Below are 18,942 nucleotides of genomic sequence, written 5' to 3'. Positions count from 1 at the left end.
CTTTACCACTGAGGCCCCCAGAAAGCCCCCAAAAGATTTTTTTTTTTAAAGACTTTTGTTACTACCAGGCAGAGCATACTGACAAAGATTCTCTCCTAGACCAGACTGTACTCCCTGAACTACTTTTTAAAAAATTCGATTCCACATTTTATTTATTTAATTTTGGCTGCGCTGGGTCTTTCTTGCAGCACTTGGGCTTAGCTGCAGCATGTGGGATCTAGTCCCCTGGCGAGGAATGGAACCCTGCACTGGGAGCACCGTCTTATCCACTGCACCACCAGGGAAGTCCCTCTTAACTCTTTCCCAGCTAGGCACTCACTTTGGGACTTCTGTGATGTCTCTGCATTTTCCAGTCTTAGTAAGAACTGCTCCTCCAATCCTGCATGTCTGGTAACCAACCGCCAATGTCTAACCAGTTTCTCATCCCCCACCGTCCCCCAGGTGGTCTGAGGCCACCCTGGCCTGCCTCCAGCAGGAATTCTGCTAGGTTTTCCTACCTAGAAACCCCTCAACCCCCTTTCCTCTTAGTAATTTTCCACCCTCTGACCCTATCCAGAACCTTGGCTGTAAATCCCCACTGGTTCTTGTTGTTCTAAATGAAAAATGTCACCTGATGTACCAGTAAGCAAAGGTTGTTGCAACCTACAAGCCATCACATCACAGCTGCCCGACGGTGCACCCTGAGGGGACTCGGGGTGAGAAAGCGCGCTGGCCACAGGAAGCTAACATGCACCTCAAAGGAACGTAGGAAAGCGCTGAATTCCTAGATACCCAGTCTTCCTTTACTACGCACTGTGCTGACTTTCGGACTACCTGACCTTTGTTGCAAAAACCCCTGCATACCCTGGCTCCTCCCGTACCTCTTCGGGCCAGTCCCCCAGTTATCTGAGATGCTGCGTCCTGGGCGTAAGTCCTCAGTTTTGTCCAACTTTTGGACAAGTTTTCTCCGACTTTTAGGTCGTGTGTTTTTTTTTCCAGTCAACAGGCATTTGGGATGAACCCGGAGAGTCCCACACTGAGGTCTCTTGCGCCCTAAGACAACGGTCCTGGCTGGAATGTTTTCGGCGCTTAAAGTGGCGGCCGGCCCTGCTTTTCTCTCAGCAACCCGTGCTTCCTTGAGGGTCCTGGAGCCTATGGCCAAGGGGCCAGAAACCCCGTTTCTGAGCTTCCTCAACCACAGAGCTGCAGGGTCTCCCTCAGGAGGGCGCGAGGACGCCCTTCTGGAGAAGTCAGACGCCCCTCGCCTGAGGGCCAAGGGCCAGAGGCCCACGAGATGGTGCTGCAGCCTCTTTACGCAAACATGGCGCCCAACGCTCCCTGCCCAGAAGCACGGAACCCACAGCGCAGAGTCCCGAGGCTTCCGCTGGAACCGGAAGTCCCTCAGGCTGCACTTCCGGCGGAGGCTCGGCGCTCGCAGGGCGGGGCCGCGGCGCCTGCGTGCGTCACTTCCGGGCGCGGAGCGGTGAGCGCGGGCGGCATGGCGGGTGGCGGTCTAGGTGGGTGTTCCGCGGGGCTGGCGCCGGGCGGAGAGGCTGGGCGCCCCCGCGGGCGCCCGCCGCCCTCTTCCCCGCACTTTAGTCGGGGTGCTGCTGCTTCTGTGGGACTGACGGCTTCCCCAAACGCAGAAAATGATTAGTGGGTGGGCTGCCACTCTGCCTCGTTTCCGAACTTGCGGCGCCTACTCCCCCTGCGAGGGCGGGCCGCCGGGACTCAGGGAGGGCCCGCGGAGTGGGGTGGGGCCCCGTGGGGCCCCCGCGCGGGGAAGGCGAGCCCTCGTCTGCCTCCACAGGCAGAAGCGTACTTTGACATCCAGCCTGTGTACCTCTGTGTGTCTGAGTGAATCCAGAAAGTTCAGGGCGAATAAAGCCTGTGGGCGAACAGACACAGGCTTTTGAATGGGCCAACTTGTGTTTCTCTTTTAATGCCAAATAGTGTTTATTCTGGAGCTCCCAGGCTGTCTGCCTTTGATCGATTTACTTATTTTCGTTTTTTCTTAACATAAATGAAAGGTGCCTTTGAGCAGACTCAGCTATGGAAGGTAAACCTTTGGTGACATCCAAACAGAAGACTGCAGTGGTGTGTGGAGTCCCCACTCAGGTGGTCTGCACAGCCTTCAGCAGTCACATCCTGGTAGTGGTGACCCAGTTGGGGAAGATGGGTACCCTGGTCTCCCTGGAACCCAGCAGTGTGACTAGTGACATCGGCAAGCCTGTGCTGACCACTAAAGTCCTCCTTGGGAAGGATGAGGTAATGTGGTTGGGAAGGGCTCCCAGTGCCGTATTTTGTCAGGTTGTGGAGCATCTGGTAGGCAAGCACACCACCTGTCCCCCCCTCCCCCTGCCACCACAGCCTAAGGCAGCATTGTTCGGGGTCTCCCAGATAATTTGAGGGTGTCCACCAGCTACGTGCAGGTCATCAGCATTTTATCAGACAGACACGCAGAGGCATTGATTTTGTAATGCAAGCCTGTGGCACAGTTTGACCCCATCATAGTGCCTTATGGTTATGAGTGCCTGTCCCGCCCCGTTCTGGAAAGATCATCTGTGAGGTCTGACAGGCTTTCCTTCTGTGGGCTCTCACGGCCCTTCCCAGAGCAGAGATAACCAGGAGAGGCAGGAGCCGGAAAGCACTAAGGAAACACGTCTAATGATGCTCCCAAGCAGTGTGTTTATGACTGAGTGTCCAGAGGGTCTTGTTAAGTCTGAATCACTGTTGCTCCCCACTGGCCAGGTGATGATTTAATGGAGTGTGAAGCTGGCCTGGGCTCCTGAGAGGTACTGGGAGAAGGCATTAAGAAGGAAAAGGTTTCTTTCAGTTAAAGCGGTTTTCTCCTCTTGCCCTTTATCAGCCTCTCGTCCATGTCTTTGCAAAGAACCTGGTGGCATTTGTGTCTCAAGAAGCTGGAAACAGAGCCATTCTCCTCGCCCTGGCCATGAAAGACAAGAACATGGAGGTGGTGAAGGCCCTGAAGGAGGTGATCCAGACGTGCCAGGTGTGGTGAACCTGGAGCGGCCACCCCTGCCGTCCCGAGGGACACAAGGATCTGAAGGTCCTCCTTGAGTTAGGAGGATGAGCTCTCTGGCTGTGGCCCTTGAAGCTAGAAGAAGCACCAACTCCTCAGGCTGATCTTGGTTTGGAGGCTGACGTCCCCTGTGGAGGGAGGACAGGAAACGTGTCCTGAGAAGGTTGTGAGTCCTCCTCCCCAGGTCCAGACAGCTGTACCTGTGTGAGAATTGATGGAATGAGTCAAGGCCCTTAAATGTTGGGGGAAATTTTTTTTTTTATTAAAAATAAATGTATATCCCCAAATACCTTACCATTCTTAACAATGCTGAGAAATGTCAGGCACACAGCATCCGTCTACTGCAGTGAACAGCCAGGGAGAGGAAAACCTATTTGGCAAAAGCTCGATCTGAGGTTCACATGGTGAGATGGCTCCAGGAGCTGACTCTGCCCCTTCCTCATCCTGCTTCTCTTCCTGTGGCTTTTCTGAGCCTTCCGTTGCCCAGATGCCGCGTGCATCCTCGCGGTCGGCTGGCACGCCAGCCTCCAGAGCCGTGTGCTTAAAGGCGGGGGGTAGAGGAGCATCCCCCCACAGGCGCGGGTGCTTGTGAGAACGGCCGGGAGGCAGAAGCGCAGACTGTGACGTGAGGGGCTGCCAAGGACTGGTAATGTAGAGACCACGCTGCTGGTCTAACCTGAGAAGGATTCAGTGAGGTTGCTGAGCATGGGACAGAGGACAGCCGTGTTCAAAGGCTTGTCCCTCAGCAGATGCCAGGGACCCCGGGGACGCACTGTCACGGCCCCTCAGGACTGTCGGGTAAGCCCGCAGGCACCCACCAGCTGCAGGGTGACCCGGTGACCCGTGTCAGGAGAGCTGGGCAGTCATACGAGGGTCCACCAGACTTCCGGAGCGGGTGCGGATGCCCCTGTGTGGGGAGCTTGAGGGACCTGGGAGCCAGGCCCCCACCCGGGGAAACAGGCAGATCCACGCCGGGAGGCACAGGGCTCTCTAGCGACCACATCTGGCTGGGGGCCCCGGGTCCCGCTTCCCTGCTGCTCACTCTCAGCCCCGGCCTTTCTCCTGAGAAGACCCCACCTGGCCTCTGCACTTGGGGGGCCTGCACGGACGCTTTAAAGGCCAGAAAGCAGCTGACCAACCGGAGAAGGGAAAGGCCTGCCCACCCATGTGTGTGGACCCGAGGGGCGATCCAGGTCACAGCAGGTGTGGGGACACAGATACTGGAGTAGAGGAGATGTGTTGGGGAGGGCGGCAGGACCTGGGAATGATGGGGCGGGGGGGTACTCCTGGAGAACTGGCGCCTGGCTGGGCGCACAGAGCCGCCTCGATCTGTATCAGCCTGTAATCAGCGCGCTTGTTATCTAAGCATCAGATGAGTCTGGAAACACGCTTCTCCCGCTCGACCAGCCGGGAACCTGAACCTTGGGTCAGGCTCCAGCCTGGGGCTAACTCCAGATTTGCAGCTTTGGTTTTCTGACTCGGCCCCTAAGTGTACGAGAGGTATGGCTCATGCTGCCCGTTGGTGAGCTCTGGGCTCACCCTTCAATCCTGTTAACACGTTATCCTCCCGCCCACCCCACAAGGTCACTGCTCTCACCTACATGGCAGGTGAAACGGGGGCACGCTGCCAGCAAGCGGCAGGGCTGGGGTTTGAAGCAAGCGGAGGGCCCTGAGGCCAGGATAGTCACCCCGCCCCAGGCCCCTCACTGGCACTCCTTGGATGCGCCACACTGTCTTCCCTAGTAGCTCAGCTGGTAAAGAATCTGCAGTGCAGGAGACCTGAGTCTGATCGCTGGGTTGGGACGATCCCCTGGAGAAGGGAAGAGCCACCCACTCCAGGATTCTTGCCTGGAGAATTCCATGGACAGAGGAGCCTGGCAGGCTACAGTCCATGGGGTCGCAGAGTTGGACGTGACTGAGCAGCTTTCACCTTTCCACACTGTTTACCCGGCCCCAGCCCCTTGCTGACACTCCTTGGTTCTAAGGGACAGGCCATCCTCATCGACACTGCAGGCGGACAACCCTCCCTGCTCTGCATGCAGAGCTCTGGTGCAGCCTCGTGCGGAGGCGTGCTGTGCACCAGGCCCTGGCGGCGCCCCCGCCGTCTGACCGAGCCCTCGTGACTGCTGTTAAGAGGCAGGCGGACAGTGGAGGAAATGGAGGCTCAGCAGGATGGGGCGAGTTGCTCAGACCCCCAGGGGACTGGCCCCAGGATACAGATACACTTGAGCCCCTGTTATCTGTGCTGCCCCACGGCTGCCCGCCTGGAATGTGGTGGGACGGCTGACGTATGACTGATAGCAGGGTCCCCAGCACTGTCCGGAGTGGTACGTACAGCTGCCCGAAGCTGTCTGGTGGCTATCGAGAGCAAAGACTTCCGTCACTGAAGCCAGCACCTCGCTGCTCTGCTCTGCCTTGTAAATCAAGACGAGCGGCTCTTGAGAAGGCGCTTGGCCCTTGCTTTCCGCGGTGCTCTGCTCGCAGCTGCTATAATTCAGGAGGAGAGATACATGCTCCAATAAAGAGATCCATAAAGGTTTCCGCAGGCAGGGCTGTCGGCTTCGTGGAAATTGTTATTCCTTTAGATGGAAAGGCTGCATATGGTGCTTTACCCAGCGATCAAACTGTAATTACAACTCCCAGCAATTTATGGCCGAATGAATAACGCACGTGGGGCCGATGTGCCAGCCCCTGCAACACCGACAGGCGCAGGAAGTGCCCTTGTTCAAGGCCATGCCCTTGGACTAATGCAGTGTGGGCTGGACACGTGGTGTGGTGTGGGATGGACATGCAGTGTGGGCTGGACGCGCGGTGTGGTGTGGGATGGACATGCAGTGTGGGCTGGACGCGCGGTGTGGTGTGGGATGGACATGCAGTGTGGGCTGGACGCGCGGTGTGGGGTGGACACGCGGTGTGGTGTGGGATGGACATGCAGTGTGGGCTGGACACGCAGTGTGGGCTGGACGTGCGGTGTGGTGTGGGATGGACGTGTGTGGGCTGGACGCGCGGTGTGGTGTGGGATGGACATGCGTGTGGGCTGGACGCGCGGTGTGGTGTGGGATGGACATGCAGTGTGGGCTGGACACGCAGTGTGGGCTGGACGTGCGGTGTGGTGTGGGATGGACGTGTGTGGGCTGGACGCGCGGTGTGGTGTGGGATGGACATGCGTGTGGGCTGGACGCGCGGTGTGGTGTGGGATGGACATACGTGTGGGCTGGACGCGCGGTGTGGTGTGGGATGGACATGCGTGTGGGCTGGACGCGCGGTGTGGTGTGGGAAGGACATGCGTGTGGGCTGGACGCGCGGTGTGGTGTGGGATGGACATGCGTGTGGGCTGGACGCGCGGTGTGGTGTGGGATGGACATGCGTGTGGGCTGGACGCACGGTGTGGGCTGGATGCACGGTGTGGTGTGGGATGGACATGCGTGTGGGCTGGACGCACGGTGTGGTGTGGGATGGACATGCGTATGGGCTGGACGCGCGGTGTGGGGTGGACACTCCTGCTGCTGAGTTGCAAGCAGAGAACCCCACGTTCCCTTCCTGCTTGCCACCTTTTCCTCAGTGGACACAGGCCTGCAGTTCTGGCTCAGAGTCAAGGCCGAGTGGGTCCCTTGGCAGTCAAGAGAGGCCAGGAGGGCAGCCGCCCTAGGTTATCCATCCAAGCAGCTTGTCCGGGGTTTGACAGAGCCCTGGATCCACCTGAACCAATTACGACAGGCAACCCGTGGAGTGAGGCAGCGGCCGCGGGCTCAGCTGGATAAGCTGGTGTTGGCTGTTTTGTTTAGCGCCTTGGAGCGAAACTGGAAATCAGGAGGGGGCACTGGGCAGGGGACGAGGGTGATGGCCAGATCCGTGGGCTCAGAGCTGGCTGAGTGACGTGGACGGTGACCGCGCCATCAGCTCTCACAGTCACAGATGCAGAGCAGGGGGCAGGCCCGGCCTCCTGTGGGGACCAGGGACATCGGTGTGGTACATTCCTCATGGACTGCGAGACGTGGGAGGTGCCGGAGCCCTGGGAGGCGTGGCTCCCTGACGTGGGGCAGTTGAGGGCAGAAGGGACGAAGACAGGAAGATGGAACAGCGTGAAGGGAGGAGGGCTGGGTCGGGGTGCTCCGGGTGTGGCAGACGCCACGTCACCCCACTCAACCGTCACCGCACGTGAAGTGGGCCTCAGACCTCCGGCCACACAGACGGGCCGGGCAGGACCCAGAGCCACAGCGGTCCCTGGTCCAGCAGGACTACGCCCTGGGGTCGGAGACACGATAGGCAGGTGGGGGGTGGGTAGGAAGGATGGCTGGCCCCGACCCTGGGCAGGGCACAGCGGAGGGCGTGGCTGGGCTACCCGGGCAGGTAGGGCCGGCCTGGCAGGGTGGCTGGGGCGGGTGGCAGGGAGGCGTCTCCTGGGTCTGGGGCAAGGCCAGCGCTTTCCCAGTAGGAGGCCTATCGGACTGACCCAGGCTGCCGGGAGAAGGCACAGCAGAGGCCCGGAGGTCTGGCGGTGGTGCCGGACAGCTCAGCCACCCCCTCGGGCCTGGAGGCCTTCATCAGACCTGCCTCAGGGGCCCGGCCGGACGGCCGAGGGCATTACCAGGGAGGTGAGCTCTGTGTGTGTGTGTGTATGTGTGTGTGTGTGTGTGTGTGTGCGCGCGCGCACGTGTGAGTGTGTGTGCCTGCACACCCAGGAGACAGATGTGTCCAGGCTGGGCCCTGCGCACCCCTGGAGAGAAATGCCCACACCCTGAGATTCTGAGCTCCACAGCGGCTCTATCCCCAGCCCATCCCCACCCCTGAGGCCATGCCCCCTGCCAGGCCTCCGGGTGCCACCAGGTGACCAAAAAGGGCCTCAGGCCAGGCCCAGGTCAGCAGCCCTGCCCCAGCGCCACCGGGAAGAGTGACCCCCAGGCAGGCAGCCAGGGCTGGCGGCCTGCTCTTGGGCAACGGGCAGGTACGGACAGGCCCCCGGCAGGCACAGGCTCTCCCGGGGACAGGGGCAGCAGGCCTGGGCATGGGCAGGAAAGAGGGCGGGATGCAAGGAGACGGCCCCGTGTGGGTGCCCGCGTGGTCGCGGGGCAGGCCCGGTTGGCTTGGTGACCGGGCAGCAGAAGGCCACCCACGTGCACTTGCTGGCAGGACCCCACGTCCAGCCCCCGGCGGTGGCAGCCGAGGCTGCCTTTGGGAGGAGCCGGCAGAGCCTCCCGAGTCCAGCACTGACCAGGGCTGCCCTGCCGCACACAGCCATCCATCACCCGCGGAAACCAGGGCCTGGAGAGGCCACAGTCAGCCGAGGCCACAGACGCAGGGAGGGGCCCGCAGATCCCGGGCCTGCCTCTGACGGGTGCCCTGCACCCCCGGCTTCAGGCCCAGGGTCCCGCCCAGGCAAGGAGCTGGCACCTTGGACAGGGGGAGGCCACGCTTCCAAAACTGCCCCCAAGCTAGAGCTGGAAGGACCCTCAGCCCCCGCCCCGCTGAGGCCCAGAGGGAGTGGAGGAGGGGCTCGGGGTCCCCAGGCTGGTGGGCGGCCAGGCCGGGACTCATCCCCCGCGGGCTGCAGAGGTGTTCTGGGGGGCCTGACCAGGCTCCCGGCCCAGGCCGTGCAGGTGTTGGCTGAGTCAGCGGGCATTCTGCGGGCAGCAGCCACAGCCCAGGGGTGAGTCTGTTTGCCGCCCGTGGGCACCGTCAGCAAGGGCCCGGGGAGTGTCAAAGGACCCTGGCAGGCCAGCCCAGGGTGGGTGGCTCTCAGCAGGGGAAGGGCCTGCATGCAAGGAGAGCGATAGGGGAGAGTCTGCCCGCCGCGTGCCCCCAGAGATGTGCCCAGGCGGCAGGCTGGCCTAGAAAGGAGCTGGCTCGGCAGGGACGCCTGGAGGACGGTTTGGTGCCCTACGCAGGCCAAGAGCCCCGGGCATCAGGTCACTGAGGTGAGGGACAGGCGTCAGGACAAGGGCGCTGAGGTCTGTGACGGGCCGCGGCATCCCAGCCTCCCGCAGCCCGGCTGGGAGCCGCCTGGGGCCCTGTCACCTGTCAGGTGACCTGCAGTCAGGGGCCTCAGCCTCTGGACGGGCAGGTTTGTCCCGAGACGGGCTCGGTCAGTGTCCAGCCCCGGGCGGGCGAACAGGCCCAGCCGGACCGGCCACCTCTCCTGGGGAAGCGTGGCTGCGACAGCAGTAGGGTCTCCTTTGGCTGGAGGGTCCCGTGGTGGCCGAAGGGTCGACCTCGCCCTGGCCCTCCCCGGGACCAGGGTGCTGAAGCCCTCACCTCCCTGGAGCCAGGACCCTTCGCCAGTCACGCGCGGGCTTGGCATAGCTGGCCCTTCCCTCTAAACTGGAGAAGCCACGCCTGACCTCCCCCCACCCTGGGGCCCCCGGCTGCCGCGCCAGGCACATGGCCCTGCTCTGCGGTCTGCGTCTGGGGTCTGCGGTCTGGGGCTCAAGGAGGGATTTGGTGGGGCAGGACTGCAGTCTGCACACAGCACTCCAGGGAAGGGCTGGCAGAGCCCAGACTCACCTTTGCAGACGAGAAAGCAGAGGCGGCAAGGTGAAGGGGTCTCTGAGGAGGCTGGGGTCCCGGCAGGAGGCAGGGCTGAGGCGGCTGCTGGGGTGACCTGATCAGGAAGCCGCAGGACGGGCGGGCGGGGGCCGCTGCGCCGGGGGCCGGTGGGGCTGGGGAACCGCGGGAACTCGCGGCGGCGGGAGAAGCCACAGGCCGCAGCGGTGTGGGAGCCCACGGGCAGGGCACTGGCGCCCCATGGCCCGGGCGTGGGCTGGGGAGGGCGCAGGGATCCTGACGCCTGTGGAGCTGGAGGAGGTGACGGGAGAGGAGGTGACACTCGGGATGCAGGACGAGGCGGCCTGCAGGGGGCCTGGGGGAGGGGCGGCCCAGGGCTTTCCCTGCATCAGGACCAGGACCTCAGGGCGGGTCTAGGGGCTCCCTGGGGCAACCGTGTGGGTGGACGCGTGCAGGCGCAGGGGCTGGTGGCCTCTCCCCGGGCCCCCCATACCCCGGGGGACCCCGGTCACATCCCCCATCGACTCCCACCTCTGGAAGGAGCCTGACCCCTTGACCCAGGGCCTGGGGGAGGCTGGGCGTCACCAAGGACAGACTGTGCAGGCAGGTACCCGCGCTGACGCCTGCCAAGGCGCCCCCGCCGCCCCCTCTGAGGCCAGGCGGGTGGGCCCTCCCCCTCCCCCTCCCCCGACCCCGGCCCAGGGCCGACCCCGCAGGCCCAGCCCACCTTTCTCACTCACCCTGGTCCCTCCTCCCCTCCTCCAGCAAACAAACCCAGGAAGCTTCCAGTGGACTTTTGGGGGTGGGGACCCGATGATAGATTTACCGCTTTTAAGGGGCATTTAATCCACCCTCCATGTCACGCTATGCCCCCTCTGTCTCCTCGGAGAACTCCATCAGCCCGACGGGAAGCCCGTACCCACAGGGGCTCAGCCCACCCTGGCCTGCCGCAGACCCGCCCCCTGTGTCAGGCCCCTGCCGGCCCGGCCTTCTGGTCCAGGCAGGTGAGGGCAGTCCCGGGAGCCAGCCGCCTGGAGCAAACAGCCGTGGGAGGGATAGAGTGTCAGGGGAGGGGCCCGCCCTCCGCGCCGCCCCTCTGCCGGCCCGCCCTCCGCCCGATGCTGGGGGGCCACGGGGCTGTGCGTGCAGGTGGCCGCCCCTCCCCGGGCCTCCTGAAGGTAGTCCGATCCCACCCCCACCGGGGCCACCCGCCGGGTTCACTGGTCACGCAAACGACCAGCCTGGCTTCCCTGGAGGCCTGGCCGCCCAGGACTGGCCCGGGAGCTTCCTGCCCGAGAGGTAGGTGCTGGGCCCCGTGACCAGGGCTGCAGGGAGGGGTGGCGACCTCGAGTGCGAGAGCAGGGAGGTGCCTGGCGCCCCAGCAGGTCACAAGAGACTGCAGAGCGGGCACCCAGGACAGGCGAGCGGTCCTGGGGTGGCCAGGGGCCCCGGCCAAGCAGGACGCCAGATGGCCAGGCAGGCAGGCAGGGTGAGTGGGTACCGGCCGTATCCCCGACTCTGTCTGCTGCTGAGGGCAGGGCCAGTCTGGCCGGCTTCTCAGACCCCACCCCCGGCAGGCAGGGCCAGAGGGGCTCCCCGACTTCCTCAGATGTCTTTGGCCCCTGGAGGCGGGCTCCCCGCAAGCCCAGGACATCAGCTGCCCCAGGTCACGGCCGGGCGGCTGGCATCTGCACCCGGGCGGCCGACTCCGGGAAGGAGGGCGCCTCGGGGCCAGGCCTCAGAGTTGCGTCCCTGAACACGGAGGGCTGCCTGGAGCCCAGGTGCGTGGGCAGGAGAGGCTACCTGGCGCCCTTGCGGGAGGGCCGCTGCCAGGAGCCCAGCACAGCCGCCCAGCCCGGCGCTCCCGCCCGCACACACTGCCGCCCGCCCACGGTGCACTTTGCCCTCACCACGTCCCGTGTGCCCTCCCTCCCTCTGCAGATGACTGACGCCCCCAGGCTCCCGGGCCACCCCCTGGCGTGGACGCTGCCAGCCGGGCCTGTGGGGCCGCAGATGGAGCGTGCGGGAAACGGCTCGCAGGGCGCCGGGCCCCTCTTCCTCACCTCGCCACTGGCCCGCGGCGTCTCGGGCGTCTTCGTGTGGGCGGCCCTGGTGCTCACCGGCCACCAGGTGAGCCTCCCCTCGGAGCCCCCTGGGGACCCGCGCCCTGGGAGCTGCAGCCTAGCCCCAGGAGGCCTGCTCGGCCCGCAGCCTCGGGGCAGACCCGGAGGCCTGGCCGGCTGGAGGAGCAGCGCCTGGTGCTTGCCGCGTGGGGGAGGGTCAGGGGACGCAGAGAGCCAGGCCAGAGGACGGACAGCCTCCGCCCAGCAGTGGGAAGAACTCCAGCCGGACGCCCGGCCCCCCCCACCCCGGGGTGCTTCGTCAGCCCGTGGGCCCGTTGGCTGAGGTCAGTGGCAGGGTCCCCTTTCACAGATGAGAAGACTGAGGCTGGGAGAGGCCAGGGGTCAGAGCGTGACTGGAGGGGCCCAGAGCTGGAGAGCCAGGTCGCCCCAGGTGGACGCGCCAGGCCTGGCAGCAAGAGTGAGGGAGTGGCCGGGGTGGGGTGAGAGGCGGTGAGCGGGCAGCGCTGGGCAGTGGGTACCAGGCATCGCAGATAGCAGAGGGGCTCGGGAGCCCAGGACCAGCCCAGAGAGGCATGAGCAGATGGCGGGAGAGGGTTGGAGGCATTGGGGACCCCGAAAGAGGGGCTCCCCAGACGTGCGGGAGTTTGGCCTCCAACCGGGGGTGCTGGGGAGCTAGAGGAGGCTGGGTCTGGGCACCGAGGGCAGAGTGGCCCCGCGGGACGGTTTGGCGGCATTGCAGGGGCTGGGCTGGTGGAGTGAGCCTGGGGCAGGGGCAGTCAGGAGGCTGGCTAGCAAGGCAGCAGGTGGCCAGAGGTCTCGAGGCAGGGCCGTGGGGGCCGATGCCCCCCCCTAGTGAGAGTCGCCCCCAGGGTGGTGCATGTCTAGGCGTGGCCTCAGATAATCAGGTCGTAAGCGGGACAGGGCAAGCGTATTAGGGTGGGCCAGGTGCAGCTGAGAGCGGCAGGAGGAGGTGGCCCCTTCCTGTTGGGGCCACCGAGGAGGCCTTTCTGGAGGAGGCAGTATTTGCCGTGAGTTTTGGCAAGCTGTCCCGGGGCGTCTGGATGGTAGACAGGATGGGTGGGTGGTGCGCTGGCATCATGCGGAAGCCAGGTCTCCTTCCTGCTGGCAGCATGGCTTTAGGTTCCCCGGCAGCTGTGCTTTGTGGGACGAGGAGCACCGGGGTGGGGGATGGGCACCCAGCGTCCTGGGTCCAGGCTGTCCCAGTTCCAGCCACAGTCTGGGCCTTGGCTTGGGCCTCGGTCCAGCCCTAACCTTCTGTGATTCTGGGAGTGTGTGTGTCTGGAGCCGTGTCCCGGGGCCCCATGGCCTGGGCAGGGCTGACGGAGACCCCGTGGGCGGCACTTCCCCACCCCCTGTCCTCCCCCCACCCCAAAAGGGAGTCCCTCACTCTCCATCCAGGGGGACAGAGAGCGACTCGACCCTCACTTTAAAGACGGGGCATTGAGGCCTGAGTGGACAGCAGCTTGCTGAGGCCCGCAGCGGGCAGCGCCTGCCCAGGGGCCCGAGTCTGTCTCCTGATAGCTGGTCAGGCCGTGCCCTTCCCACTGCACCCGCTGGGGAGGGAGCGGCTGATAAGGAGCCTGATTGACGCCAGCCAGCCCCCGCCACCCTGGGCTGTGTCCCCAGAGGCTGGGCTTCTGCACTCAGCCTGCCTTCTGCCTGCCCCTCCCCCCTCCCTCATGGCGATTCCTCCAGGAAGCCTCCCGGGGTGCTGGGGACCACGGCCAGCTACCTGTTTGCCTGGCTCCCTGTGCTTCTTCCCCCCACTGCTTCTTCATGTCCTTGTGGCAAACAAGGAAGATGTGGGAAGGTCACAGACGGTGACGAGGACCACCCATCTGGCCCTTTCGTCCAGGGATGTCTCCCCTGTCATCTCTGCCCGGCTCTGGCACACACCTGGGTCCTACTTGGCTTGCTGTCCTGTCGCGTCCTCTCGGAGCGGCTCCCCAGGCTGGTGCCTGGCGCTGAGGGTCGCCCTCTGCCTGGCATCACAGTCACGGGCCCACCACCAGGCTCGGTCTCCTGTGTCCCCACGACGAACGTCTTTGAACATGAATCCTGTCTTTGTTTCTGGATAAATCTGTTCCGTGGGCTAAGTCCCTAGGAGGGGTCAGAGGCATCAGCCGTTCTAACGACCCCATGTCCCAGGGCCACACTGCTCCCAGGCCAGCGTGCATGCCCACCCCCGAGATGAATGAATGAACGAGCCCGTGATTAAATGCACATTCCCAGTGCGCGGCGTCCGCTCAGGGGAGGCTGGCTCTGCTTCCCCCCCTGGCTGGGGGGCCGGGGGCAGGCGGGCAGCGTGCCCCAGGCCTGCCCTCTCCGCCCGCCCAGATCTACCTGCACCTGCGGGCCTACACCGTACCCAACGAGCAGCGGTACATCATCCGCCTGCTGCTGGTTGTCCCCGTCTACGCCTTCGACTCCTGGCTCAGCCTCCTCCTCCTGGGGGCCCAGCAGCACTACGTCTACTTAGACTCCGTGCGGGACTGCTACGAAGGTGAGTGCCGCCGGCTCTCCAGGGCCCACGGAGCGAGTGAGTGGCTCCCGGGGGCTTGCACAGCCCCTGCCAGCCTGAGTCCGGCTTAGCGAGGGCCCGCCGGATGGCCAGATCAAGGGTGCCAAGGAGACTCCCGGGGTCCCAAGGTGGGGGTGGGGCTGCAGCTGGGTCTGCCTGGAGCCTGGGAGGGGTCGTGGACCGGGGTGGGAGCGTCTGAGGCGCAGGGCCTGCTGTGGGATATCCCAGGGCAGGCTGCAGCCCCGTGAGGGGTGAGTCTGTGTGTCCCCGGCAGGGGCCGCCCAGGAGCTCTGCGGGGCCGGCCGGCCTCGTGGGCGGCCCAGGCTCACTGCTCACACCCGGCTCTGCAGCCTTTGTCATTTACAGCTTCCTGAGCCTCTGCTTCCAGTACCTGGGGGGCGAAAGCGCCATCATGGCTGAGATCCGGGGAAAGCCCATCCGGTAAGCATCTGCCCAGAGCCCGTGGGTCCCCCACAGCCCAGTGGGCAGCCAGGCCATGCTGGGGGCGTCCTCCGGGGACACACCTCAGGGGCTCCTGCACCCCAGGACCAGCTGCTTCCACGGCACCTGCTGCCTCCGGGGCATGGCCTACTCCATCGGCTTTCTGCGCTTCTGCAAGCAGGTGAGTGCCTGGGCCCCCGGCCAGTCCCCCACGGCCCCTGCGCGCCCAGCACGCTGGGCTGGCTCCCCACCAGCGGCAGCCACCGTCCTCAGCCCCTCCCCGACCCCCAGGCCACGCTGCAGTTCTGCATTGTGAAGCCCATCATGGCCTTGGTCACCATCATCCTGCAGGCGTTCGGCAAATACCACGACGGGGACTTCAAGTGAGGCCCGGCTGGCGTGCGGGCGGGGCGGGGGGCACCCTCGGGGGGCAGGGGCGGGAGGCAGGGCTCGGCGCAGGGGGAAGGGCCAGGGGCAAGGCTGTGGCAAACACATCCTTGTCACAGGTGAGCCCTGGGGACCCCAACAGCACAGCCCCCAGACAGTGAGGATGGATTTAGGGGCACCCGGGGAGCCAAGCTCCACCCTCGCACACGCCCCTGGGCCAGGCCCACAGGCATGTCTCACACACATGTGCACTCGTGCTCACATGTGCAGACACATGCTCGCACAGGGGAGTGCACACATAAGGCTCACATGTGCATGCGTGTGCACACACGTGCATGCTCACACGGTCACATGCACGCCAACGCCCGCACACGGCGTGGGTCCGCCTTGCGCAGGGCTGTGCCCGTGGCAGGAGGGTGGAGAGGGGCAGCGGGGCCCCTGCCTGGAGGGGGCGGGATCTGGAGATCAGCGCCCCCAGCTCCTCAGCCGCCCTGCCTGGGTGCCCCGTGCGGCCCTGGAGGGAGGCCCGGGTCTGAGTCTCTGCGGTGCCCAGGCTTCGCCCACTGGCGCAGCAGGTGGGGCGGGGCGGGCACGGGGCCGTGGCCGCCCTGACGGGCTCCCACCCTGGCCCCAGCGTCCGCAGCGGCTACCTGTACGTCAGCCTCGTCTACAATGCCTCGGTCAGCCTGGCGCTCTACGCCCTCTTCCTCTTCTACTCCGCCACCAGCGAGCTGCTGCGGCCCTTCGAGCCCGTCCTCAAGTTCCTCACCATCAAGGCCGTCATCTTCCTCTCTTTCTGGCAGGGTGGGTGGACACGGCCCCGGGTGCCCTCAGGCCCAGCCCCACCCCCAGCTGCGGCCGCGGTCAGTGGGCGGCCCTCTCGGCAGGGGAGACAGCAAAGACCCGCCGGCAGGTGGGGCCTGATGTGGGGAGACAGGCCGCCCAGAGGGGTGCCCACCAGCCCCTGGGCACTCCTGGCCCCCACTTCTCAGAGGACAGTGAGCAGCTGGGGCCGGGGGAGAGCAAGACATGCCCTCAGGGGATTCTCGATGCCCACTGTGCCAAGTACCCCGCACTGGAGGCGCCCAGCCCCCCTGAACTGAGCTCAGACCCTGCAGACCCCCGCAAACTCACGCGGCCTCAACAGGGGGGTGGTCTTGGCTGGGGTCAGCTCCCATCCAGCCTCCTGTCCGGCGCAACTGACTGAGCGGCCGGCACCACCCCCAGGGCTGCTGCTGGCCATCCTGGAGAGGTGTGGGGTTATCCCTGAGGTCCAGGTCATCGACGGGAACACGGTGGGGGCCGGCACGGTGGCCGCTGGGTACCAGAACTTCATCATCTGCATCGAGATGTTCTTTGCTTCCATCGCCCTGCGCTACGCCTTCACCTGCCAGGTGTACTCGGAGAAGAAAGACCACTCTCCAGGTATGCAGGACTGCAGCCCCAGGGTGTGGAGCCCTAGACTGTCTTGAGGGCAGGGGTGCTGAGGGGGGCCCGAGCAGCCCCCTGAACCATGCCTGTGTTCCCCATCTCACCCTGGTGGGCCCCAAGGAGGGCCCGAGCCCCCGACAGGAGCCTCACCTGCTCACGGTCCAGGGGAGGAGACCAGAGCCAGGATGAGCTGAGTGAGCCGGCGGGATCCGGCGTTTGGGCCCAGGGTCCCTGCTGCCCCCCGGGCCTGGGGGGATACCCGCCAGCACTCCCAGGTGTCCAGACAGGCCTGGCAGGACAGTTGGGGTGCTGGCTGGCACTGGCGCCCCTAGAGAAAGGCCCGTGTGGGTAGGGATGGGCCTCGGCCTGGACTGGTCAGCCTGGAGTGGTGAGGAGGTGGAGATAAGGTGGGAGCCCCAGGGTGGAGATAAGGTGGGGGGCCAACCCAAGGCGGCCTCCCGCCATTGGCCCTGGCAGAGGTCTGGGCTGGGAGCGCCCCAGGGCTGGGCCAAGATACAGGGGTCCTGGAGTCACCCCCTGCTGGCCGAGCCAGGACCTGGACATGAAGAAAGGCCTCGGCCCTGGGCAGCCCGCAGGCTGGCAGGGAGGAAGCCGAGTCCTGGGGGCCGGGTGCATGAGGGGCGGGGTGGTGCATGCCCAGGGAGCACCCAGCCCACCCGCCGCCCGCCCCCAGCCCCCTCGGCGCCCATGCAGAGCATCTCCAGTGGCCTCAAGGAGACCATGAGCCCGCAGGACATTGTGCAGGACGCCATCCACAACTTCTCACCCGCCTACCAGCAGTACACGCAGCAGGCCACGCAGGAGGCCGCGCGGCCGGCCCAGGGCAGGGCGCCATCGCCCCGCACACCCCCCCACGGCCCGGATGGCGGCCCCGGTGGGGGCAGGAAGGGCCGCAACGTGGAGAAGAGGATGCTGATACCCGCGGAGGAGCTGTAGGGGGCCCGCGGTCAGCGGCCACCCGGAAAGGACAGGGAGCCCCGCCCACTGACTGTCTTGCCAAAGGTCAGGCCTCTCCCGGGAGCTTCCTGCCCACACACCTGCGGCTGGTGGAGTGGGTCACCTGGCAGCCCTGCCAGGCGCCCAGGGGCCGCACCCTCACCCGGTGGGCCCGCAGCTCCAGAAGAGGGCACTCACGCCCCCCAGATGGCCCCAGGGACCTGCTGGGCTCCCCTGGCTGTCAGGCGGCCTCCCTGCACAGACAGACCCCAGGTGGGGCAGCGATGGGGAAGGACGCTGGGCGGCCCCGAGCTGCGGGCCACACAGGCGGGAGTGCTCCACCCAGGCTGCGGGAGGCGGGGCGGCCCATGGAGGCGGGGTGTGCTGGCCGTGACCTGGGGGAGGGGCAGGGCCCCCAGCGGAGGGCACGGGGTCTCCTGGTGACCTGCACTTATTTATATATAAACAGCCGAGTTTTCTCGTGCCTCCAGCAGCCTTGGTCCCTGCGGGGTCAGCGCTCTGATCGCGGGGTGGGGGGGACAGTCTGGGTGCTGCGGGGAGGGTCTCGTCCACTGTGGGGCGGCCGGCCACGGTCACAGCTCCAAGCAGGCGGGCGAGGGGCTTGAACCTGAGATGGGGTGGCCTGCCCCTCACGGGCTCTGATATCCAGAGTCTCTGCTCTCCCGGTTCGAGGCCCCGTGCCTCCCCGCCCTGGATGGGTTCATGAGGCTGGGTGTGCAGAACCCAGAGGCCAAGAAGGGGACTGCTCCCTGGAACCGCCTCCTTGGCCTCTCCCCTTCCTGTGCCAGGCTGGCGCGCGGGGGAAGCCTGGGACCTGGGAGGGGGGACAGAAGCAGGGCAAGTGAGGGTGGGCCCCAGGCGTCAGGGGTCAGCACATGGGGAGGGGCGGCAGCCGCCCGGAGGCTGAGTTGGTCCAGTGTGTCTGGGGGAAGGAGCAGGGCGGGGGCCGTGGCCCGGCTGGGTGGGCAGGAAGGCCCGGGTACCACCCAGCCGCGACACCCCCGCGCCTCCCAGTCGCTGGCTCCCACGTCACCAGGGACAAAGGGAAGGGCCGAGGGGCTCGGAGAGGCTCAGCCAGGCAGGAACGGCCTGCGGTGTCCGGGCCAGAGCGGGTCACCCCTGGGCCTGGGGACGTGGGGCTCAAGGCCAGCGGCCTCTCCCAGGGCCCAGCCTGCCTGCCTGATAAGATAGGCCGGCCTCCTCCCTGCCGCCCCCTGGGAAGTCCCCACCTGCCTTATCGCCCTCTGCGGCTGTCAGACCCAGCTCGGGGAGGCCCCTCGTCTGTCAGCTGCTCTGGGAGCAGCCACAGGGCTCCCCAGAGACCCGCCAGCCCAGGAGGGAGGTTTTCTGGAGGCCGTAGGACAGGGGCCTAGTGCAAAGGCTCTGTGGCGAGCCGGGGGCGGGGCAGCCCGGAGGCCCTTGTCCGAAGGGACCTCCTTGCCGCTTGAGTTGTCCACAGCTGTGCACCCGGGGAGCCCGTGGCCCAGGCCTCCTCCTGGAGCCCCAAGGGTGGTGGGGTCCTGGCGGTGGGGCGCTTGGGGAGCCCGTGGGCCAGG

At 65.6% G+C, this 18,942-nt stretch overlaps 2 protein-coding genes and 1 long non-coding RNA gene across 7 annotated transcripts; 2 read left to right on the top strand and 1 right to left on the bottom strand.

The window, feature by feature from the left end:
• The first annotated feature begins 1,445 nt into the window (after positions 1–1,445).
• PSMG3 (proteasome assembly chaperone 3) lies at positions 1,446–3,316 on the top strand. Of its 2 annotated transcripts, XM_065920184.1 has the most exons (3): positions 1,446–1,496; positions 2,010–2,247; positions 2,849–3,315. In XM_065920184.1, the coding sequence occupies exons 2-3, from the start codon at positions 2,032–2,034 to the stop codon at positions 2,999–3,001; spliced, it is 369 nt and encodes a 122-aa protein (XP_065776256.1). In that variant the 5' UTR covers positions 1,446–1,496; positions 2,010–2,031; the 3' UTR covers positions 3,002–3,315. The 2 variants fall into 2 exon arrangements, with proteins under 2 accessions (XP_065776256.1, XP_065776257.1); XM_065920185.1 differs by lacking the exon at positions 1,446–1,496 and having other exon boundaries at positions 2,849–3,316.
• Positions 3,317–8,329: 5,013 nt separating this feature from the next.
• On the top strand, positions 8,330–18,111 carry TMEM184A (transmembrane protein 184A). Of its 4 annotated transcripts, none has more exons than XM_065923678.1 (9): positions 8,330–8,669; positions 11,465–11,653; positions 13,966–14,131; positions 14,500–14,590; positions 14,696–14,771; positions 14,882–14,973; positions 15,612–15,781; positions 16,205–16,402; positions 17,210–18,108. In XM_065923678.1, exons 2-9 carry the CDS (start codon positions 11,465–11,467, stop codon positions 17,989–17,991), a joined length of 1,764 nt encoding a protein of 587 aa, XP_065779750.1. In that variant the 5' UTR covers positions 8,330–8,669; the 3' UTR covers positions 17,992–18,108. The 4 variants fall into 4 exon arrangements, with proteins under 4 accessions (XP_065779750.1, XP_065779751.1, XP_065779749.1 ...); XM_065923679.1 differs by lacking the exon at positions 8,330–8,669 and adding an exon at positions 10,342–10,822 and having other exon boundaries at positions 15,705–15,781; positions 17,210–18,111; XM_065923677.1 differs by lacking the exon at positions 8,330–8,669 and adding an exon at positions 10,343–10,822 and having other exon boundaries at positions 17,210–18,107.
• LOC136160260 (uncharacterized) lies at positions 9,675–13,956 on the bottom strand. Its single transcript, XR_010661591.1, has 3 exons — positions 11,587–13,956; positions 10,350–10,554; positions 9,675–9,814 (listed from the first exon to the last, which is right to left on the bottom strand). It is a non-coding gene; the product is annotated as an uncharacterized lncRNA (long non-coding RNA).
• Positions 18,112–18,942: the final 831 nt, after the last annotated feature.

This window comes from Muntiacus reevesi, chromosome 2 (assembly GCF_963930625.1).
Source record: "Muntiacus reevesi chromosome 2, mMunRee1.1, whole genome shotgun sequence".
NCBI lineage: Eukaryota > Metazoa > Chordata > Mammalia > Artiodactyla > Cervidae > Muntiacus > Muntiacus reevesi.
Note: the sequence above shows the minus strand (reverse complement) of the source record. Positions and strands in the feature narration are given on the sequence as shown.